Genomic DNA, 25,302 nt, shown 5'->3' on the forward strand with positions numbered 1-25,302 from the left:
GTAAATCTTCACCAGCTTCATCTGGTGAGTTTTCATTTTATTTTACCCTAAAGAATGGAACAATAACTGGGAAAACACTTACTGGGAACCAGATGTCAGAGCCAGGAAAGACCAACCAGGGACAGTCAGCATGGCATCACAGAGATGCACAGAAGCACTGATCTTTGCAGGGTAACTGCCAACCAGCCCCAGCCCCAGCAACCATTGTCTTCTTCCCAGCAGCCATGAAGATGAAGAATGAACCTTGTAAATGCAACAGCCCCTCTGCAAAGGGATCCTCATAGTCCACCTGATGAGGGGACCAGGGAAAAGAGCGCAAATCTACAGACCAAAGCCAACTTCCTCATATAGATCCAATGTGCTTCAGACTTAGGTTTCCGAACTTAAAAAAATCCACACAACCTAAGCAGCGCAAGATCTGGATTTAAGGCACTGAGTTTTTAACGCAGCGACTGAACAAAAATAAAATCTCTGAGATGTACTGTTTCCTCTCTTAGACCTGACACATCGCTCCAGATGTGGTCTTGAAGGTTCTGAAAAGAAGGAAAAATATCATTTCCCTTGACCCTGTGCCTACAGTTTCCCCAATCCAGCCCAGACTGCGGCAGGGCTCCTCTGCCACATGGGCACACTGCTGACTGCTGTGCCCAAGTCCATGCAGGTCTTGGCATTTGTGGTAGGACCAGTTCCTGCTACACATTACTGCAGGAGAGGCCAGGTGTAACATCACCTGTAGGAAATGCCAAAGCAGTTCACAGGATTTTCCTGGGGCAGACACAAGGGGCCGAGGGTGCAGGGCTGTTTCCCAGAATGTAGGCTGTAAAAGCACTACAGCAAATGAAGAACTACAAATGTTGTCTCTGTCATGGATGTGCATGAAGTGGATTGGGATGGGAGGAACCAGACAAAGGAAAAGGAAGTTTGTCATTTGTATGAGAAGACCAGAGAGGATACAGAGGCTTTTTTTTTTAATTATTGTTAAAGAAATGCATCTGTTAGACTCCCAATAAATGAAGAAAAAGATGATGTCTTCTGCCAATAGCCATCTTGATCAAGGGTGACACAGTGACTACTTGCACTCTAAACCATTTCAGTGTCTTCTTACTGAAGGCTCTTGATTTTCCAGAGCAGATGCTTAAAATACTCTAGAGGATATTTTTGCTGGTATGACTGTACACAGTAAGGAAATAACTGGCAGACCCCAGAATTTCTACACCTAAGAATGTGGCATGTAGAAACTGGAATTAAAAGGACTGCACCCTTCAGAGTGTTAGTTAAACTCACCATCTGGGGGGAAAGAGGGTGGTTTTGCTGGTGTTCTCACCCCACTGGAGGTTTCCTGACTGTTCACAGCATCAAAATAATGTTAACAGTTTGGGGAGAACTAAATTTTCTAAACACTCCTCTTAATACAAAACTACTGAGATCACATGAAATAGCACTTATTCCTGGTGCTAATGTACACATCAGTCTTTCTGTAAGCTGAAATACTGGTGCTGTGCTGCAGTGTTTCTTTAACACTCGCAGTATTTTTTTAACTCCATTTTATTATCTCCTGGCAGGTAGCGGCACTGGAGCAACACCAAACCTTGTTCAGAATTTTCCACTTCAGTTCAAAAACCTTCTGAAACTGGATCCTATTCTTACTGATTTTCCTCATTAAATTATTCATTTATTGACAGACTTTTCACTCTTAATATAGCAAAAACATCTAGACCAGAGCAAACTTATCCTTCACAATGTTATTACCACTTCACCTGAAAAAGACTTGATTCAAGAAGCCAGTTAACATGAGCAAAATGCTTTGGAGCACAGGAGGAGCTCTTTGCATTACCCTAAAGACAATTTCTGGTAGCATGCATAAGTCCTTGAATGCAAGCTTCAGATTGTGCTAGGAAGTTATCCAGCAGTTGTCTAAATTCTAAGCATTCTTGTCTGTATATGCAATCTCTACACAAAATAAAAAGCTACTCAAAAGGGAATTAGAAAAGACTCAGGAAAAAGTACTCTAGGCAGCATGCAAAATGAAAATGAGCGATTTGGCACGGAAAGAAATACTGAAGAGGAAACGGGTAAGAGGGGGAAGGGAAAGCAAAGCAGAAAATACAATATAAATGTGAACAAAAGACAGTAAATAGAGATGACAACAGGAGAGAACTACAGCAGGTAAATACTACCATAAGGATGGTAAGCGAAGCTTGAACAGGTGTTTGTATGGCACAAGAGCTATCCACCCATTCCCAAATACAGCCACCCATCTCCCCAGACCTCTATATGAACAGGAACCCAACTGGCACTCCTGCAGAAGAGGGACCCAAGGCTGAAAGTGCTGGAAGCTCCAGCCCCTTTCCACCTACACAAAGACATTTATGTTCAGCTTGTCTTCTGTACTCTTTGACAATACACAGCTTTTCTGACAAATAAAAAAACGATGAAAGCCCTTCCAAGTTGCAAGTTCATACTTAAATAAAATGTAATGCCAGGCTAAGGCCCAACTAAGAAACAGACAAAGGGGAGGCAGGTCAGTCAAACTGCATTATTTTTTTTCCTACTGCAGATGAAGTTAAATTCTGATAAATTCAAGGCTCCTGAAAGAAAGGAAATGAGTATTTCATTCTCTACAGAAAGACAACAGTAAAATGATAAGAACAGAAAATAATGACAAACAAGGACTGTTTAGACTTAAAGAGCAAAGACCTGCGGGCTTGATACAAATCTTCCTGAACTCAGTATGAACTTTCTATTGACCTGAATTTATATACAAAAAAAATCAAGCCTGTTGAGCATTTCAGTATACAACCAATCCAGAACCAGTCTACAGCTAGAATGTAGAAACGATGCCTCTAAGGAACTGACTTGGGGGCTTTGCAAAAATCTCTCTTACCCCTTCACAATGCATTAATCATGCAGTTTTTTCCACATGCATTTAACTGCCACATGTAAACAGGTTGTTACAATAGAAGTATGCAATGTGACAAAAATGATGAACAGCTTTCTTGCTTTTGACCAGATGTAAATACAGATACCATAAAGCACTTACGTACTTTACAAAAAGGACAAAAGCATATTGCAGGTAACATCTTTAACACCAACCCCCATCCCAGAAACAGAGTCTATCAAAGTTAAAAGATGGAAAAAAAAATATGTAATATGCATTATAAAAATGAGGGCCTAAGCTTGGGAAGTTGAGTGTTTTACAACTAAGATCTACAGAGTGGCATATTCCTCCTTCCCAGGTGTTGCAAGTATTTTTTGCTTATAATGACTCAACTGAGCACTAGCTAAGTGTATGCTTCCCCCCCGGCCCCCAACAAAAAAAAAAAAAAAAAAAAGCAATCTAAGTAAACACAGATGGGCTGTCTTTAATCCGGATACAGCAGACCTTACAAAGCACAAGATTTTCACAAAAAACTTGGCAGACCCTTTCTTAAACAGCTAATTTACTGATATCTGTAAAAGACGACACAAATTACTGACCTATTTTTTTTTTTTTTTTTCTCTGCATGCTAGAAATACTGGTTTCAGTTTAACCCACTTCCTACCACAGAGAGTACTGCAAGAATGTCCCTCAAGCACTGGACAACTACTATTTCTTAAAGATATATCCAACTAGGTGTATTATTGTGCCTGGATGAATTGGTTATAAAGAAGAAACCAAAATTAAATGGAACAGATACAGTAAAGTCTGTTCTCAAATGTTCACTGTGCAATAGGAAATAACAAAACATCAGAGTCTAGCAGCTGAATAATGTCTCATTTCTCGCTGGTGATTTCGAGGTAAGTACAGTTGTGCTCTCAAGAATGTGGGAGAAGAGACAAAACATTCAGGTGAAACAGGTGGTCTTTAATTCTTACAGAAGGTCTGACACAGTTACAGAAACCAGAGACACCAGTTTAGTAAGACTACCTCAGCATCCCTGCCGGTTGCCTTGTAACTGGAATGAGAACTGCTCTCATTTTAATAAAATCCCAGGAATAGCAGGGAACATCAAAACCTTCCTGCTCTCTTCCTCTGTGGTGGGATGACCTTGGCTGCCACCAGGTGCCCACTAAGCCACTCTCTCATTCTCCCTCCTCATTAGGGCAGGGGGAGAAGATAAAATGGAAAAGCTCATGGGTCGAGACAAGCACAGGGAATTCACTTACCAACTACCATCACAGGCAAAACAGACTGGACTTGGGGAAGACTAATTTAATTTATTGCCAATTTAATAGCAGATAGTTTGAAACAGACCCCAAAACTAAAACCACCTTCCCCTCATGCCTCCCTTCCTCGCAGGCTCAGCTTCACTCCTGACTCTTCTACATCCTCCCCCTGAGCTGCGCAGAGGGACGAAGAGAATGGGGATTTCAATCAGTTCACTACATGTTGTCTCTGCTGTTCTTTCCTTCTAATGCTCTTCCGAGCTCCAGCATGGGGTTTCTCCCATGAGACACAATCCTTCAAGAACTGCTCCAGCATGGGTCCTTTCCACAGGGTGCAGTCCTTCAGGAGCAGACTGCTCCAGTGTGGGTCCCCCGTGAGCCACAGGTTTTGCCACAAAACCTGCCAGGAGCCTGCTCCAGCACAGGCTCTCTGTGGGCTACAGCTTCATTCAGGGCACATCCATGTGCTCCAGCATGTGGTCCTCCATGGACTGCAGTGTGGGTATCTGCTCTGATGTGGTCCTCCATGGGTTGCAGGGTGGCAACCTGTGCCATGGTCTTCTCCATGGGCTGCAGAGGAATCTTTGCTCTGGCAGCTGGAGCACCTCCTCCTTGTCCTTCCTCACTGAACTTGGCCTCTGCAGGGCTGTTTCTCTTGCATTTTCCACTCCTCTCTCACAGCTGCTGCACAGTGTTTTTTATCCCTCCTTAAATCTGCTATCACAGAGGTGCCACGAACATTGCTGATGGGCTTGTGTTTAGCCAGCAGCGGGTCCATCTTGGCGCCAGCTGGAACTGGCTCTGTCTGACATGCAGGCAGCTCTCCGTGTCTTCTCCCGCAGCCCCCCACTACTAAACCCTGCCATACAAGCCCAATACATCCTCTTTAATTCCTGCTCTGTTTTCTTCAGCTGTATGTCAACCACGCGCAGTTGCTCCACTTGCCTTCCACATTTACTGATGCAGCAGACTTCAGTGTCAACCTTTGGGGTTCACAAACTCCACTCTATTGGTCTTTGTGAGATAATCTAGTCCACTAGGACCAAAATACATTTCTAAGCCACTTCACTGGAATTAAATTCATTATTCATCCTTTCCACTATACTCAAGCTAATTTTTTACAGTTCATATATTGCTTGCCTGTAAAATTAGCCCAAATGATGTTGTTCATCTCTGGTGAATAGCATGCCTCTACTGGAAACCTGTTTCCCAGACAGTTGCCTGCAACTAAACAGACCACTCCACTGCTACGGTCCTTGAGGAAACACTTAATAGGACATGGCTTTGTAATTAGGGAACTAACTACAAAACTGAAATCATAACTCCACATTCAAAGCCCGGATCAGAGGTCAATTCCCACTAGTTTAAATAAAGCCAGTTCCCCAAAACTGGCTTTAGTTTCTGCATTTGTAAAATAAGAATTACAGCATTTAAATGCACAACTGCAGAATAAAAAGGATAATTACTTAGCATATGTAAAAGGCTATGTGAGTGAAAATCTGCTAAATGAAGAACACAAAATCCAAGGTAGGGTCAAAGATAAATTAATAATGCAGGAGTCCACAACAAAGTACATTTACTAAGTTTTGTGATTGAAGTAAAACAATTTACTTGCCCTTCTGTACCTGTTAAGTACTGAGAGACAAAAGAATCTTGGCTATGCTGTTCCTGATGTTCCTGTCCAGGAACAGCATGCTATCCCACGATATTATTTATTTTTAATAGTTTTTGGCAATGCAAATATAGATCTGGAAGAATCAGCATCCTGATGGATGTACCAGACCTTCCTGTATCAAAACCAGTTCTATACTAGCCCTGCACAGGCACATCCCTGTACAACATACCTTCTAGTACACTGGCTCCACTTATCTCTGTATGAGTGCAGCAGAAAGCCTGCTCATATGTCGTATGTTGCAGGCACAGGACTGTAAAACCAAAATTGTACAGTGCAAGCAGCAGCCAAGGAATGACATTAAATTCCAGACAGTGCAGTTCCACAGCCTCATTGCAGCATGTGTCTCCAGAGCAGCAAAAGGAATTAAATGGCCATCGCTGGCAGGAGAGCCTGGCTGAAGCCTGCAGAGCTAGGTCAAGGTCTTTATTCTCTTGGAATTGTGTCACCAAAAGAAAAAAATAATAAAGAAGTAGTAGCCTTTTTAAGATGAACAGTTGTGTACACCCAAAAAGCAAACACTGTAATTTAATAACTGTAGTACTAAACTAGATCAAGAAGCATTTTCACATCACTAATATAGGTTATAGACAGACACAGAGCTTAAAGAGTATCTTCTTTCTGTGTTGTAAGATACAAAATTCAATAACCACAGTCCATTTTTAAAAAGCCAAATAAAGGAAAAAAGTAGTAGCAATAATAAACAGTATTTAGCATAAAGATGAAGAAGAAAAACATACAAAGCATAGGACAGCTAATAAATTATTTTAGAATCATCTTTATGAGAGTCAGTAAAATTCAAAGATATGTTGTTCTGCTACAGCTGTTGGCTCTGCATTCCACAAAAGTATAAGATCCAAGAGATAAAATATAGATGAATATAATCATTATTTTTGAGAAAAAGTGGGGGGATTAACAGTCAGGCTTAACTTGGGCTTACAGTTAGGGTTATCTCTGGAGGAAAAAAAAAAAAAAAAAAAAAAAGAATGAAGAAGCCCAACAACTAACTTAAGGATGGAGTCTGGTTATACTTTCTGTTCAAGTATAAGAATATTTCACATGATTATTCTTCCCAGACACCATGCTCCAGCTAAGTCGCCAGTTACTAGAAGAGCTGCAAGATGAAGCTTTCCTACACAGTTCAAAACTAGACAAATCTGAATGGTCCCTTCTAGCCTTTATGAATCCTTTCATAATTTCACAGTGTAAAATGCCAGCACATTACAAAAACAGGTAGTAGAAGACAAAATCAAGCAAAGGTGGCAGGAGGCTGGCATGATGACCAAAGAGCTCCTAGGGAAACCAAACCATAAAAAAAGACATATACTTGAGGCAGAAGCAGAGCCAGGTCACCCAGCAGGAATGTAGAGACACTGTCCAAGTGTGCAGAGATGGAGTTAGAAAAGATGAAACCTACCTGGTGCTGAACCTGGTGAGGAACATGAAGGGAATATGAAGGGCTTCTACATGCACATCAAGAGCAAGAAGAAACTAGGGAAAACACAAGCCCACTGCTGAACAGGGCAGAGCATCAGGTGACAGCAGCTTGGAAAAGGCCAAGCTACTCAATGCCTTCTTTCCCTCAGTCTTTACTAGTAACATCTGCCAAATCATAGATCCTTGAGACCATTGGGAAAGTCTGCAGCAAGGAAGACTTACCCTTGGTGGAGGAGGATCAGATTAGGGAACATTTAAACAAACACAAGTCCCTGGACCCTAATGGAATGGATGCACTCATGAATGCTAAGGAAAGATGGCCAGTGTCATTGTGAGGCCATGTGAAAGGTCATGGTGATCTGGAGATGTTCCTTATGATGGGAAGAAAGCAAATTTTGTGTTGTTAAAAAGGGCAAGGAGGAAGAGGAAGACCAGTCAGTCACACCTCATGCCCTGGGAAGGTAATGGGCAAATAATTCTGCAAACCATTTCCAAATGTAACAAGGACAGGGAGGTGATGACAGTAGTCAACACGGATTTACAAAGGGGAAAAATCACGCCTTATTAACCTGTTAGCTTTCTATGATAAGACAACTGGCTTGGCAGATGGTGGGAGGGCAGTCAATGTTTGTTTACCTTGATTCTAGCAAGGCTTTTGAAACTTTCTCCAACGACACCCTCATAGACAGAGGAAGTACGAGTTAGATTAATGGCCAGTGAGGCAGACTGAACTGCCTGGACCAAAGGGTTGTGATCAGTGGCAGGAAGTCCAGCTGGAGGTGCATCACTAGCAGTATCCCCCCTAGGGTCAGTACTGAGGCCAGTCCTGTTTAACATCTTCCTTACTGACCTGGATGACAGGACAGAGTGCACCCTCAGCAAGCGATACAAAACTGAGAGGAATGTTCATACACCAGATGGTTGTGCTGCCATTTAGTGAGACCTCCACAGGCTGAAGAGATGAGCTGACAGGAACCCATGGAAGTTCAACAAAATCCTGCACCTGGGAAGGAATAACCCCATGCACCAGTACCAGCTGGGCAGAAAAGGACCTGGAGGTCCTGGTGGACAAATTTAACGTGAGCAATATGCCCTTGCAGCAAAGACAACCAAAAACCTCCTGCATCAGGCAGAGGACTGCCAGTAACTTGAGGGAGGTGACCCTTCCCCTCTTCTCAGCTCCGGTGAAACACACGTGTGTACAGCACTGGGCTTCCCAGTTAAAGACAGACACTGAAGCAAATCCAGTGAAGCTCCATAAAGAAGATTATGGGATTGGAGCATCTGATCTGAAAGGAGAACCTGCAACAGCCAGGATTGTTTAGCTGGCTCATGGTCCATCTTATCAATGTGCATCAATACTTGATGGAGGCAAGTAAAGAAGACAGAACCAGATACTTTTAAGTAGTGCCCAGTGAAAGGACAAGAGGCAGTGGGCAAAACCTGAAACACAGGAATTTACATTTAAACATAAGAAAAACTTATTTTGCTGTAAGGGACATTGAACCCTGGAACAAGTTGCCCAGAAAGGCTGTGGAATCTCTAACCTTGAAGATACCGAAAACCCAACTGTACAAACTCTTGAGCTGCCTGCTCAGTTTGACCCCGCTTTGTGCAGGCATGTTGGATTACACAGTCTCCAGAGGTCCCTTTCAATCTCCGCAAGTCTGTTAAAAGGCATTAAAAAGTTATTTTCTTTCAGTGGAGTCCATTCTGACATCTTTCACAGCTGTTTAATTCAGGTGCCTATTAGTTTGGACTCATGAGTGATTTATTTGTGCTCCTCTCAGCCACCCTACACTCAGATTTGTCACTAAAAATCCACAGTCCTTCCTCTTTATCAAAGCTGGCCAAGACTTGGGAGACTTCAGAGACTCTTTACATGAATGTCATGCAAAGGACGCATACTTTTCAATTTCACAGAAAACATTCAGACATCTGGCTCAGAAAGGATTTCAATATAGAAATAATCCCAATGACTTATCTATTTAAATTTAGCAATGAGCTTTAGTACTTCACAGAACTCACTTTTAACACACAGGGACCAAACCAACACTTGTTGTGGTCCTTGAACACTTCCCAAAACCAGCAAGAGCACTAGGAGTCAAATAGGGCTCACAGTTCCTTTCAGCATCAGACTTTCACCCCAAAATACCACGCCTGCAGGTTGATAGATATGTATGGTACATACATACATATGGTATATATACATATAAGTATGGATACACACATACAAGTGTGGATACACATGTATCCACATACACACCCAATCCCACATATATACACACACATATATATGCTCCTCAGAAGAGCACAGAAAGGTACTCCACTTAGAACAAGTTAGGTGCAGAGTGCCTTAGCAACAGTGTGTCAGACCAGTATTGGCAAGCCACGGAACCATTTTCAGTTAGAGAAATTTGAAGCTGATGACATAGCTGAGGGCTCAAGTCAAGGGAAGTCCTGCCTCTGAACTCAGCAGTGGTTTCATTCTTAGCCCCTATGCTTTCCAACTAGTCACAGTAAGAGGTAAAGCAAAGCAGCAGCAAAATCAACTACCAGGGAAGAATGCAACTAAAAATCACAGCAGGGACTTTCTGGTGTACTTAAATATGGAAATCAAGGCCATCCTGGAACAACATACTACATAGATCTTGAATGATTAACTTTTCTTTTTGCTTGAAAAAAGCCACAGATGAAACAATCATACAAAAAAAAACCCCAGATAACATTTATCATCACAGAACAACTGCTTTAACAACAACAATGTAGAATGTCATTACTTTCACTAGACAAGGCAAGATAAATTTTATCCTGCTGTCAAATGATAAGTATTTGTAGCTCCCCATAATGGTTTACTAGGAAAAAATATTGTGAAATCAGAATAATAGTAAAAGTGGCAAACCTTTAAGCCTTTCAACATCTGATATACTAGGAACTGGATTCGGTCTTCGGTTAGTTTCTCATGCTTCATGATCTTACTCAAGTCTGTTCCCATAAATGGCATGACAAGGTAGCTTGAAAAAAAAGGAAAGAAAAAAGGACAGAGTAACTTTAAATTGTCAAATAAATTGAAAAATAATTGTATATTTCAGTGACAATATTAAATTATATATCATTCCGTTTACCAAATAGTTCCATCATCATCCCCATACCCTTGACGTTTCTATGGTTTTATCTATTTTGATTGTCATAAAGAGGTATTGCCCATCCCTGCCATTGGCTATGGAAAGCTGCTAGGTATCAGAAGAGTGTAGATTCTGAACTAGTTAGAAAGAAACTGACCAAGAGCCCTGTGATAATTCAGAGACACCTACACAGGAAACCAATGCTACATATCTCACAATCATGATCATAGCGTTGAACTAGCAGCAACCAAACCATCTAGATGGTTCATTCAAATAGGCAAGGTCAGACATAACAGAAATAGAGTTTATCAAACTAGGAGGCAACAATAACTTCCATTAATTTTCACCTGGGATCACAACATGGGATCTTCAGTACTTAGTACTGGTAAGACATACCAGCGGCAGAAAGCTTGGGAATACCAAGCTGGCATTTCAAGGCTAATCTTCACTTAAGATCCAGAACTGTTCTTTGCATTGCTTGTAGTTAAACTCATCCTTCAGAGTCTATCCTTAAAGTCAGGTCTGAACACAGACAGAGCCAGTCGCATCTGGCACCTGAGGATAAAATCATCAGTTTTCCTCTTCTTATGAAGGCAAGCAGAGGCATTCCCATAAAAGGAAGAATTATATATCATCACGGTTTCATAGCTACGCATTTTACTATTTAGACTAAAATGGGTTTCCTCTGGTCAAAGTATGCAAATTATAATTCTGCTGATTTCTACTGTTAAACCTGCATTAAAACTTCATTTATTCTATTAGAATTGTAACTATAAACAAAATAGAAATTGAATATAAAGTTATAAGGGAGATGAGACACTGATTGGGAGTTACAGGCAGTATTTCCAACACGTCATAGGTACCAAACGTTTTTTCCCCATGACTTTGGGCATCAGGATTCAGGCTTCCAGTCCCAGCATTCACTAACATATGTGCTATTCTTCGGATGAAAGAGATGGGCAATTCAGTTCTGTAACTGTAGAAGGACTGAGCAAATACGGAGAAGAGAAAGACATTTCTTATCTTTCCCCCAGCATAACACACAAAATATTTCCCATCAACAGACCAAGTGACTTAGAAAACGGAGTTTAACTTTGTTGATGTTCCTGACTGTTGAAAGCATATTAAGGTCTCCCCGGACTCAGACTTATTAAATACTTTTTCCCAGAAGTCATGAATATTTGGAATGAGCCATAAAAAAAACCACAACCCTTTAGTGACGGTTCTAGAGAAAACAGAGGTAGGAAGAGGTGGGGCACTAGAAATAAGAGAAATATTTCCACATTTTTACTACTGGTAGTGACCTTCAAGCATTCATCAGGATTTTGCTTGCCTGCCGTCATCTGTGCAAGTCCCAGGGATCTGGATGGATAGTGATTTATGTGAATAGACAAAGTTCAAAACAATATATAACCATTAAGAACTGTAAAAAACAGGATGAGAAGGACAAGTAAGACTTTTTACATACATACAATTTGCTAAGTTTACAAATTGAAGGCTTCAGATCTCTTCGAGTCAAATATAGTTCTAGGTGGGTGGTGAAATAAAAAATGTAAGAGAGGGAAAACCCACTCCTATCTGAGTCTGAAAATCCAAACTGTTGTAATAATTTATGAGCAATGTATTAGAACAGGACAACAATGGGATCAAACAGTATGGTCTCACTTTTAACACTTCACCTACTACTTAAAACTTTGCAAATTTATTTTTATTATTAAAAAAGTATTTAAAACCCACAGCTGGAGTCCTTAAATAATCTGAGGAGGTTAAGCACCCAATTAATAATTCACTTCAATGGGAACTTGATGTTAATGCATTTAAGCTCTTTGCAAGTTTCAGTTAAACCCCAAGGTTTTACAAAATGAGGAGCAACAACCCGTTCTGGCACGTTGCGTATGATATAAGCACGGACAATGCAAGGAACAGAGATGAAAGGAGTGAAAAGGAGTGAAAGGCCGGAGAGCTGGGTGGAGAGGGACCTGATGGAGTTCAACAAAGGCCCGTGTGGGGTCCTGCACCTGTAACCCCAGCACCAGCACGGGCCAGGGGTGACCTGCTGGGGGGCAGCTCTGCGGGGAAGGGACTGGGAGTGCTGGTGGGCGGCCAGTTGCCCATGGGCCAGCGGTGTGCCCTGGTGGCCAGGAAGGCCAGTGGGATCCTGGGGGCATTAGGAGGATCGTGGCCAGCAGGTGGAGGGAGGTGATCCTGCCCCTCTGCTCTGCCCTGGTGAGGCCACATCTGGAGCGCTGTGTCCAGTGCTGGGCTCCCCAGTTCAAGGGAGACAGGGAACTACTGGAGAGGGCCCAGCGGAGGCTACAGGGATGATGGGGGGACTGGAGCATCTCCCCTGTGAGGGAAGGCTGAGGGAGCTGGGCCTGTGTAGCCTGGGGAAGAGACGGCTGAGGGGGGATCTTGTCAATGCCTACAAATATCCTTAAGGGAGAGTGTCAGGAGGATGGGGCCAGGCTCTTTTCAGTGCTGGCCAGTGACAGGGCAAGGGGCACCGGGCACAAACTGCCACACAAGTAGTTCCACCTGAATGTGAGGAAAAACTTCTTTACCTTGAGGGTGACAGAGCACTGGGACAGGCTGCCAGAGAGGCTGTGGAGTCTCCTTCTCTGGAGACATTCAAAGCTCGCCTGGACGTGTCCCTGTGCAACCTGCTCTGGGTGAAGCTGCTTTAGCAGAAGGTTGGACTGGATGATCACCAGAGGTCCCTTCCAACCCCAGCCATTCCGTCATTCTGTGACAACATCCTTTTTGGCTCAATTATTATTTTGGCCCAAATAATCAATACAAACACATGGTCTATGTTTTCTGTACTTAGTTTTCTACATTTTCCTGTCAGATAGCTTTTGTTGTTAAGATATAAATATGCTAGGGTCTTTTTGAAACACAGCTACACCAGATGAAACCCAGAACACTTCTATGAATGTAACATGAAATCTACATTAAGCACAACAGGACTTCTCACCACTGTTTAGTAACTCTAATTCACAAGAACTGCAGCAGGATCCACAAGCAAGACAGCAGACATGCTAAGTATCTTGTGTCAGAGGTGCTGCCAAAATGTCAGGGAGATGCACCTGCCTGGTGCTAGAAATGATCTATACCATGTGCTGTTTGGACCACTGGACTGGGAAACCAGTCAGGGAGTACAAGAGAACACAGCACATATAATCACTAAAAAACACAGCACCATCAGCAGTTTCTAACTAATCCTTGAATTAAGATGGATCACACCGAGATGTGTCACGGAGCAGGATCATTTTCAGCCTACTTGTTTGGGTTAAAAATTGTCCATTTGGGCAACCTAGGCCTTAGAGCAAGAAATCATACTTGAAAGGTGGATTAGGGAATCCACCAAACTGCCAGTTACTAAAGGCTGAAAGAAGTACACACTTCATAACATAATTGGTTCTAATGACAATCTGAAATTGTCAGCCTACCAAATCTGAAGTTGCACATAAGAGCTCTATTAAGATGAAATCAAGAAAAAAAAATCCATGACGCAACAATTTTGGAATTCTCCATTTAAAAAAGCAACAACCCTTTCTCCCACACAAGCAACAATGCCCTGCTCTCAAACACAAGCAACTCAGAACTTACAAGTCATTAAACTTCTCCAGTGTTACATCTGGTGTGAACACATCCAATATTCCAATGACCTAAAATAAGGGGGGAGGGGGAGAGAAAGAAAAAGAAAAAAAAGCATTAATACTGATTTAACAGAAAAAAATCCCAAACTGCATAGTAAGTGAAAAAAAATAATCAAAAACATTTCCATAGTGAGACATTAGCTACAGGCATAAAAATGGCAGAAAAAATACCTGAAGTAGTGCCTAGCAACACCAGGGTTTGTCACGTGTTAAATTTTATAACTGAGGGCTGCTTGACTCTGTGTTAAAAAAAACAACAAACCTGCATCTCCTTGAACAAAAAGTTCAGAGGCTAACAGTTTTATGTAAGAGGAGAGAGCCTCTTTTAACTTTAACCACTGAAGCATTGAAAATAAACCACACAAATCGGTTTATAACCTGAAGCAGTCATAAGTGCTATTTACCTAGTTGGGCCTGTTCCTTATCAATGAAGAACACTTTAAACATCTTCTAATTTCAGTAACAGGGTAATTTAGGTATATAAACTACAGTTATCTAATTGGGAGTGTGGAGAAGAAACTAGAAAAAAACTGTTTTCATAGAGATTAAATTATCAAGAGTTTAATATTATTTACTATGGCTTATACCTTACGTTCTCCTTAAGAGTATTTTTCATGAAACAAAAGCACTCTATCACTCAAAAGAGCAGTAACAATCTAGTAAAACAGACTTCCCACCACATTTTTCCTACTAGTATAGTTTTCAGCAGAACTATACCAGCTGACTAGATGCATTATGGTAACTGCAAATGCTTCTCTTAAACCCATTAAACTTCAGCAAATTAAATATAGAGAACTTAAAGCTCCAAAAGATGTAGCTGGGATTGCCTAAAGCCAGATCTCTGCTTGGAGGCTGCTTAATCCAGGCAGTGCCTAAACAGCACAGCCTTTTAGAGTTGCTTCTTTTCTACTCCTACTGCTAATTCATGACCATTTTTGTCTGCTCAGAGGAAGCCTCTCAAGCCCTGGACTGCTCGTTGTGTTTCCCAGGTGCAGGCTGCCATGTCGACCCAGGTTTGCAGGGGTTTGCTGGAAAGCAAGCTAAGAGACTCATAACCTTTATAACCTTGTTCAGACATACCTCTATGACCATATAGTTTAAGAACATCAGATTATATATCGGACTAAAACTGCATAAAAATAGAAATTCAAGAAAGAAAACAGGGCTAATGGCATATATATGTTGGCTGATGTTCTCATCTAACTAAAAGATCTAACTAAAAGAAGGACTGCAAAGTCTACTTTGATAACAATCAAGATGGATTTTCAACATTACTACTGTTTCTTAATGGTTCCCCAAAAGAATTATCTTTCAAAAAAGTACATGAAACAAAGTAGAAGGAGAGCAGAAATGGAGGAAAAAAATGCAAGAAAGACAACTTCCTCTATTTAAACATTTAAATAAAGATCCCAAACTGTGATGAAATCCTTACTGCATGTATTTTTAGTCTTTCCACATTCAGTGTATAATACTACAGTTAGCCTAGATATTGTCAAAATGTCCTGATGGTGAACTAGACAGAAAAACTAATAAAAGTGAAGACAGAAAATTACAACTCTTTCTTTGTAGCCACATTTGAGAAAAATCGCTAATATTTTCCTGAGGACTGTTATATGAAACTAATTAAATATGAGTAATATAACTACCACAGAACAGTAATTAAACTCACAGAGGATGTAGTTATTATTTGAAGTAATACCTTCAGTGCTAACGTTACAGCAAGAAATTATTTTTTTAGGTTTCTGCATGGAAGTTTTACATAAGGTTTTCCATTTCTATGTGGAGGCAGGGAGTGAAAGGGAGGAGAGCAGGATTAAGACTATGTACATGACAACAGCAAAGCACAATGCAACTCTACAGACATTTCCTAAGGCAGCATGTTCATATACATACAGAGAGCCAGAAATGTATGCTCTCCACAAATTTCAGTATTAAAAAGAAGGAAGTCAATGTTTTAGCAGTGATCTTATCCCATATGCACTTCTTTCCCTATCAAGTCCCACTTTTTCAGAAGTCCTGCTTGTCCTCTTCAAGGAGGTATTTCCATGCCTTCATTTACCTAAGCAAGAAATGTAAGAAAATAAACCCCATCACACATCTGACTGTAGCCGTGAAAGACATAGGGACATCACAACAACAACAAAATAAAGACACCTGAGAGGACAAAATTGTGTGGCTGCTGTACCACATCCACCTGTGCACCAAAGCATTATCAGGCACCCGCTGTGAAACACAGGAGCATGAAGAACACGTGCCCATAAAGAACATACCAGCCCCAGCACACACTTAATGAAGTTCACCAACATTTCACTGCTGCTCCATTCAAGAAAACAGAGTTCCCAGTAGTTACTTAATGCTATCTTATATACAATATACATTACTTCTGAGGTAAGGTTGCAAACTCATGGAGACAAGCTTATTATTGCTACAAATCCTCTGCAGCGAAGGATACCATCGAGACCAACACTCAGTCTCTGCTGAAGGGAATTTGAAATAACAAACCAGAAAACTTTTAACGTCAAGGATCTCACAATACTTCTTTTCTTGCTTTACAAAGCAAGCTTTCTAAAAATCCCCAAATCCATTTTAATTTCCAAAACTGTAAGACATACTAATAGTTAATCAATTTAAAAATAAAAGTGAGGGACCCATTTCCTTTTGCTCAGTGATCTTTATTTAATAGCTGCGCTTTGGGATGATTTTCCTTGGAACAGAGTCATTGGTATTTCCATTTAGGTCACAGCTTTCTGCAGATATATTAAGCACAAGGAGGTACAGGATAAAATAAATCCTCCAAGGAAGATATAACTCCAGCTACTTCTTCAGGAAAAGAAAAAGAACTGGACAAAGTGTAGGAAACTCCCTTCTCCATAATATCATGGAAAATCCCGTGTCTGTCTAAAACGCTCTCAATTAAATACAGCATCTGTAAAAAAACTTCACAATAATTAAAGACAATGGCAAAGCACAAAAGTAAGACACCATGAAACAACTGCAAAAATCATTTATTTTTCATAGTGTGGCCTATACAAATGTAACCTTCTGTAGGTCTACTTTTGGTGTCAATTCAGCACAATTCCGATACTATCAGAGATGGAAGCACAGCTGAGGAATGAACCCAGTATACTCTGCAATGGCAATTTCAGCAGCAGTACTACCCCTACAGGGTCTCATTTTTCCCCCCATTAACTCTGCCAAAAGGTAATTTCTCAAATGAATTAGCCCACAAAGGATGTATCTTGTTTCCTACTGCCCCATTTGACTGATTTTCTGGAGCTTCCACTTAAGTACCTTCTTTGGTATCTCTAGGAGAGAGTGTAATACTGTGTCTCTCCCATCCTCCTGCAAAGCAAAACCACAGGAACAGCAAAACTACCGTCTAGTGGCCTAACTTGTTTTCCACAGGTATGCTTTTACTCAATATATTTACGTGGTTGATTACATCTCTTCCCTATGAAGCCAGTGGGCAGTGGGTGGCAGTGTCTCCAGCCTTTCTTACCTCTATTGTCTGTTATCCCTGACAATACATTTATAATGATCACCCTGACCAACTTTAACTACTGTCAACAAATAAATAACAGCTTTGCATTGATTTGGTGGTTTCTGCCCTTCTCTGCTCAGCTGCCTCGTTTTCCAAATGTTATTCCAGCAGTAGAGCACAACCATGAAGAGCTCATCTCTATCCTCCCCTGCACTTTCATTTATTGGACTACTTCTGTTCAAGGACTGTTACATTGCATTTCTCTAAAGGAGTTTCTGATGTAACCAGCAGCACATCAATGAAAGACTCAGATCTTGTATAAATTAATAAGTAATGTAGGTTATGTCTCATACGGTAAGTGCTGCTTTCTCTTGCAGATGTTATGCATGAAAACACAGTGAAGTCGAGTGGCTTTGGCACTCTGGCTACAAACACAAGTACATGTTTTAAGAGAGATCGCTGCTGGGGTCCACTGAACTACATATTATGCTGCATTAAATTTTCTGCATGAAGCTAGCTTCAGCTTCACGTTCCTGCACTGTTTCACATCACAGGGCACCTGCATCCTTTTACTATACTAAGAAGTCTCAATCTTTTTAAAATTTTAACTATCCACGCACAGGGCTTGCATTTTTCTTCCTCACTAATTACTACTACATGACACAAGAGATGCCTGCTGATGCACTGAGAGCTCCTTTCCTTTTCTCCTGCCAGTCAGCACAAGCCATACCCATGAGCGTCACTATGATCTTCTTTCAAAGGACCCATATGTAACACTGGACACACCCAAATCCTGCAGACAGACACATCTTCATCTCTGGTTTGGATGGCAATCCAAAGAGAAGGTTTGGGTTTCAGTGCTGTCTTCCTTACTTTCATTTACTGGACTAAGCTAGTCAGTCTGCTTTATTAGTAGCCAAGGCTGGGGTGTGAATAAATGGCTATCAGCTCAAGTCCAGCCTAGGTGAAACACCTATTAGGCAGGTTTGTGAAAATAAGCAGAAATGGCAACCAGTACCACTATATTGATTTACTGGCTTTTAAGTACCACAATAAGTGACTCTGGTGTCCTGTTAGCTCCTTACTAGCTGTGCTAAGATTTCAGCCCCCATAAAAGCAGCCAGGAGTGTTTCTGCCCTACAAACTTTTGACAGCAATAAACTATCCAGTTACAACTGTATTTTTGCTTTCATAAAGACTCACAAGATTTGCCCTCTTCAGCCAGGATTACTGAATAGCACTTCACTGGTACTTGTGTTCCCAAAGGATGTGAAATTTTAGCTGGTGCAGTCCTGCAGGACTTGCTGTGGGAAACCTCTTCTAACACAGTGAGCGCACTTTCATCTGTAAAGGCATTGCTCATCTACCGCTCCTTTGTTGTTCTGATTTTGTACACTGCAGAGGCTGTTGCTCTTCCAATGCTCACATCAGGCTAGTGAACTGCAAAAGGTCAGTATTAAGATCTTCCTAAGGCAGGAACATAGAGTGCCCCACTATTTTCTCTGGAACAAACTCTTCCCTTGGTTGACACTGTGTAGGCATAAATAAAAAGCCCAACATTTTTTCAAAATAAGGAAGTCAACAGAATTAAATATTAGCCAACCTAAAAGTAAAGGCCTGCATCATCCTCAGAAATGTAACTGTAGAGAGACAGACAGTTTGGTGTCTGTTGAATACCTGAGTTCCTTCCAAAAGGGGAAAAAAAACCCCAACCCTATATGGGTCTTATAATGCAAAACACACACTGGTCTTCTGATGTGGGAATACAGCAGAGAACAGTTTCCACTCAGAGCAGTGAGCGAGAGCATGGACCTGGTGATCTTAAAGGTCTTCTCCAACCTAAACAATTCTATGACTCTATAACATAGAGTACCTTTAAACAAATATTGCAGTTGCCTCTTACATACGGGATTTCCAGAAAGAAATTCTACATCTGTAGAATATACTGACCCAAGAAACGTTTAATGGGCATTTGTCAAAAAATTTACACCAGAAACACATTCAGAATTTACGTTGGTAGAACTGCTTCAGAATTCCTGTGGGTGCTTATACATATACAGATATATACACATATGTATACACACATGTATGCACCACACTTTGATAAAATCCCCACTCTTCTGACGTAACTCAAGACATCAGCACGAGCTGCTTTTCTCTCCAGTGCCACCTCCCCTTGCCAGCTATTTTGCACTCCTGCTGGCAACTTCAAAACTTCTGTTAGCAAACATGAAGGTGAGAAGGGCATGAGCCACTGTGCAGTTGTTTCAACAAAAGTGGGTATCATGGTATCACTTCCAGTCCAAGTACATAAGAAAATCCATGTTATTTGCCAAATCAAACTAAAGGTTCTGCACCTCCGCTTACTTGTCTGGGTTTAGCTTTGCATACACAGACATCTCCATTAACTTCAGAAGAATACACAAATGAAGAGCTATGCAAATGTTTGAGAGCCAAGGCCAGGGCCAAAATTAGCACTGACCATATTTTCACTATTTTTGGTTTTAAGTCAGAGCCATAATATATAGTTTTAAGGGTCCTCACTTTAACTGAGCACAGCATGGAAAGAAACAGGGAACAAAACCAGCACTACTGAAAAAAAAACCTTCCTAAAGGTAAACAGTCTGTTCTTCTATGCAAGATGCAGCAGATGTCGAAGAAATAATCAAGAGCAGCTAAGGCTGTAACTGGATGAGTACCTGAAGCTAGCATGAATAAATGAAGAAATAAACCACCCCAAAAACAGTGCTTTCTTCATACTGTCTTAGCTGATTTTATTCCTCATTTTCACACCATTCCCGCTCTTGTGCCAAAATATATGTTTATGCAGCTACAGAGTGATCCGACAGCTTATTCCACTGGAAACTAACTTTTCTTTTTGGCAATGTCTGAGGAATTGATCTGCATTACACTGCCTCTAAGGCAGTAGAAGTAGCTTTGTGAAACATCTGAGATCCTCTCAAAGGCCTACCAAAAAAACCCAAATACATGGATACCAGTGCCATTAAGGGCTGTGATTTATCTCCTAACAGCCAAGGCCTCATCCTCTTCACACACAGCCTCTGCCCCCTAGTCCTCAACACCATTCCTCCTCTGGATTTGCTTGCAAAGAGTTGATGAGAAGTCCAATGCTACCAAGTTTGCATGGTTTATATAGAAATATTTCTCACTACATTTAAGTAACATCGCACTTGAGAGCCATTAGGGAGAACAAATGTCTAGTATATATGCTACAAAGGCAAGTCATGCCAGCAATCAGAGCTGTCTCCTCCTGAAAACACCTAAATAGACAAGCAAATTAACCTGTGAGTTAGCTTCCCTTCCAAGGTAAAAGACAGTTCCAGTAAAATTCAGGAGAATGACTCATTTTCTACAGCACTCCTGGTTGTGCTGCACCCGCCCCACATTAAGCAGATGAGCGTATTCCTCAGAGGGTCTGTAATGGAGGTCATCTAGGGTATTAAGCAGTTTTCCTCCATTTTCTTCACTGAAGCATGACACGCTGATAATTATATATCACTGTGGCATGAGTTTAATGGTATCTTCTGTTACCTTAACGGAGGATCACAGATACTATTTTTAACAAAATGTGTCAGATCATTACAATTTCTTCCATCATTCTGAATACAGCATAGGGTTAAATAAACTATGATAACATATTGCTACATGTTTAACACAACACTTCCCCAAAAGCTATGAATGGGAGAGATGGTCCATCGGGAGGTAATGATAGTGAAACAAACGAATCACCACACTCTTCATGTAATCCAACATCAAATGCTTCATGATTACAGAAGCAATTTTGAAAGAAAAAGACATCAGAAGAGCGAACTGGATGTAATTTTAACCATCAAATAAACAACAGTGAAGTAGTTTATATCCTGAAGTCGGAAAAAAGCAGGATGAAGATTTGTACTGGCAGATTAGTGCAACATTGCAACAATATCCCAAGCCTAATGCATAGTATCAATACCCTTAAGAGTGGCTACCACATACCACATCCTCTACACACTTAGATTGCCAATGCCCAAGACAAGAGAAGACAGTGGCATTGCTATTTCATTGTGGCCTCTGAAACAATTACTTCAGGAATTGTACATTGAACAATGACTTCATTCTTTGGTGGAAATACGCAAAGAAAAAAAAAAGCCTCTGACAGAATGGTGGTGGGTCAAAGCGGAGGGCTGAAAATCCTGACAAGGAGTGACAGTGCCATTCTGGTTTAATTTTGCATTGGTGGAGAGGCTAAAGGAGTATCCTGAGATCAGCACAGGGACCGGAAAACCTAGAAGGCATTGTTGCTATTCCTAATTCACCCTGAGTGAAACAACTGACATAAGGGTGTGAGGCTAGGATGGCAGACGGAAATTCTCCTGAAGGGCTGTACTGCCATGTCAGCCTTATCACAGATGGGTGGAGTAGTCAGCTTCTGCTTCCACCGTGCCCGCAAATCCCTGCAGGATCATTCTTCAGTCTTTGTTCTCTAATGAGTAGATGCCATAATTCATAGTAAAACCTTTCCTTAGTACGCAGACCAGATTCCTCTTTCTGTAGCCTGAACTGTTTCCTAGGACTGTGAATTATTCCCTTCCTTCACATATATTGATTTGTAACTTTCACAGATTGTGCTCACGTTCCCCAGTGAGCATTTTCTTCTAGACTCTTTAAATTATCAAACGAGTCTATGGAGGGGTTCCAGAGTTTACCCTGAAGGGCATACACTGCATGAAAACTGCCAGGAGTGGAAAATGCTACCCAACAGATTATTTTTCTTCCGTTTCCCAGAATAATCTCAAAATTCTGGACACAGTTAGGAGCTTGGCAACTGCACGAGCTGCTCTGCTCCCAAATGTTCAGTAAAGAAAATGCTGAGAGTATGAAAGCCCACATGCATGACACAGAAGTTCCCTGCAAACATTAACTCTTTAACACATACAGCAGTGGTTTATGAAGAAGTTGCCTCAAAGGAATCAAGCAAAATAATCAAATGTATTAAAAGATTCAGACTAAAACATTTACAGGCACACAGGTTCTTAAGTCTATGAAAAAGTCTCTTTTTTTCTGGACAGTCAGGATAGCCCACAGATTATTCTTCAGAACAAACCTAGATATTGTTGCTACTCACAATATTAATGCTACAACATGAATGGCAATGACCGGCTATTGTTATTATCAGTTTCTCTCATCCTTGCTTTTGATCTCTTAGCTTTCCTTGAAGACCATCTTAATGGAGCTATGCTCTAATCTCCCACATTATAAAGCATAATTTTAACAACTCCCCCCAAACTCTCTCTCTCCCCTCCCACCCCCCACGCATTCTCCAAGTCCACCCTGGGACCCTTCTCACCTAGAGTCCATACTTTTTTAAACCACTAAGCACTATCGGGACCAAATATCTTTATCTCAATGAGACTTTCTACACTTCCTTCTACGGTTGTTCTTCCTTCACATTACATGGAAATCTTTGGAAAGCTCTGTATCCTATTCTACGCTTCCCAGTAAAACAATTTATTTAGTCATTCACGAACTTTTCCTGTTTCACATTAGTACAATCTCAAAACGTTCATATGTTTCATGAACAATAAAAAACAAGGAAAAGCCTACTCTCTCCCCAAAGACATGCATGTGTACCACAGGCATCTTCATACAAGTTTAGGAAAAGAAAGAAAACATAAGAGATGTTGGCACCCCAGATCCACAGGCATAGACCCATGCTCTGCATTCTCTGGCAGTTCACAGGAATATAGTGAGGGAAATTGTAAATTTTGGTCCTTAATCTCTCTCACTAGCTCTGAGCACAAATTCCACTGTGGTCCTAACCTTCCCCAAGCAACCTTTCTGACACGGACATGAAGTGGTGTTTCCCACAAAATATTCTCGTTTGTGTGAGATGTTTGTCGATAAAGGATACACAAACCAAACACAGGCTGAAATATTCCTGAATTCCATTCAGCTACACGTCTGCCTTGCCCAAATCTATGTAACTTCTTTGGTTTTAGGGTGTGCAAACCACGGCCTTGGGGGGGCATCTGCTCGTGACCCAACTCACGTTTTCGTGCTTCATGTGTTTCAGGAGGCGCAGCTCTCGGTAGGCTCGTTTGGCAAAGAGCTCGGACTGAAACGGGCGGTACAGTTTCTTAATGGCCACTTTGGTACCGCTCCTTCCATCGACGGCTGAGCTGCGAGGGAAAGGGAAGCGCCCGGTGAGGGGGAGGCCCGGCCGCCCGGTGAGGGGGAGGCCCGGCCGCCCGCCAGGTGCCGGGCCCCGCCACCCCTCCCCAGGGCGCCGGGCCGGCAGCGCCCACCTCCGGCCTCTCCCTTTCAACGGGCTGCCGGGCCCCGTGATGAAAAGTAGCCAGTTTTCAAGAACTTTAAAGAGGTACGTCTGAGGAGAAAGGGAAAAAAAAAAAAAAAAGCGAAAAAACAAGAGCAAAAAATCCCACAAAACCACCACAAAGCCAAACCGGGCGACCCGCCCCAAGGGCCACCACCCCGCTTTCGGGGGCGCGGCCGCGCCGGGGAAGCCGCGGGCAGCGCTCCCGGGCAGGGCTGGGGCGGCGCCCCGGGCTGGAAAGCACGCTGGGGCGGCAGGGCGGGCGGCACGCCCGCGGGCTCCACTGCCGAGAGCGGGGCTCCCCAGGCGGCACCGCCCGGCGCCCGGCTCGGGGGCGGCCAGGTGGGCAGCGGGGCCGCCCCCCTCAGCCCCCGCGGGGCTCGGCGCCACCGGGCGGGGCCAGGCACAATAACCGGAAAAAGTTGGCAGGGAGCAAGGCGGGAGAGGGCCGGCCGGAGCGGGCCGAGCCGCGTCCCCCGGCCCCGGGCAGAGGCCACCGCGGCGCCCCGCCGCCGCCACCGCCCCCTCCCGGGCTGCCCCGCCCCGCCGCGCCCCGCTCACCAGACGGCTCCGTAGGCGCCGGACCCCACCGGCTGCAGGTCCCGGTAGCGGTCCCGCACTTCCCAGAGGGTCTTGGTGATCTCCTGCCGGTAGAAGCCGTTCTTGGGGGAGGACATGGCGCTGCGGCCCCCCCGCCGGCACCCGCCGACAAAGAGCCCGGGCTGGGGGGTGGCGGGGAGCGGGAGCGGCCAGCGCCGCCGAGCCGGGCTGCGGCGAGGGGCTGGGCTTGGGCGAGCGGCGCCTCCCGCCCCGCGCACCCCCCGCCGGGAGGCCCGCCCGCCTCGCCTGTCCCCCGCCGGGGCCGCGCCCGCCCCTCCGCTCCCGGGCACCTGGGGCTGCGCTCCGCCGGGCCGGCGAGAGGCGTCGGGGGCGCGCACGGGCGGGGAAGCAGGTGCCGAGGCTCCCGCTGCCCGCCCCGGTCCTTGCCGCGGGGCTGAGGACGAAGCCGGCCCGGCCCGCTCGGCGCGGCGCGACACTTCGCGGGGGGCTCGCCGAGCCGTCGCGTTCGGGATCTGCCGGGATGCGGCTGGCCCTTAGGTGGAAGCGTTAAGGAATCGGAGGGGCTGTTGCGGGCGAGCGCGGGGAGCAGGGAGGCGAGCCGCTGCGGGCTCCCCGGCGCGCCGCGGGGCCAGACACCGCGCTCCGCACCGCAGTTTGTGCCGTTAACTAGCGGCGGGCACACGCGGCTCAGCCGCTCTGAGCAAGTGGTGCCGCATGGAGCAGTTGAAGCGGCAGCTTGAAACAGTTGCAGGGCTGGAGCAGGGAGGAGGGCGACCTTCTCCCTATCCCTGTGATTAAATAGGCCTGGACCGACGTGTGTAAGGCAAAGACCTGCTTTAAAAAATGTTTTACGTATCCTCTGCGTGAATATCATTAAAATTCTTGTC

The 25,302-nt window shown here is 43.2% G+C and overlaps 1 protein-coding gene across 1 annotated transcript in view; it reads right to left on the reverse strand.

Moving 5' to 3' along the window:
- The window catches only part of MAPK12 (mitogen-activated protein kinase 12), a 41,738-nt gene extending 16,436 nt beyond the window's left edge, over window positions 1-25,302 (reverse strand). The window contains exons 1-4 of the mRNA XM_055808827.1: window positions 24,416-25,302; window positions 23,570-23,699; window positions 13,990-14,048; window positions 10,158-10,269 (exon numbers count right to left, since the gene is read on the reverse strand). Of these exons, the coding sequence (XP_055664802.1) occupies window positions 10,158-10,269; window positions 13,990-14,048; window positions 23,570-23,699; window positions 24,416-24,531 (417 nt within the window). The 5' untranslated portion in view covers window positions 24,532-25,302. The remainder of the gene's footprint in view (window positions 1-10,157; window positions 10,270-13,989; window positions 14,049-23,569; window positions 23,700-24,415) is intronic.

Source organism: Falco peregrinus, chromosome 6 (assembly GCF_023634155.1).
Source record: "Falco peregrinus isolate bFalPer1 chromosome 6, bFalPer1.pri, whole genome shotgun sequence".
NCBI classification, from domain to species: domain Eukaryota; kingdom Metazoa; phylum Chordata; class Aves; order Falconiformes; family Falconidae; genus Falco; species Falco peregrinus.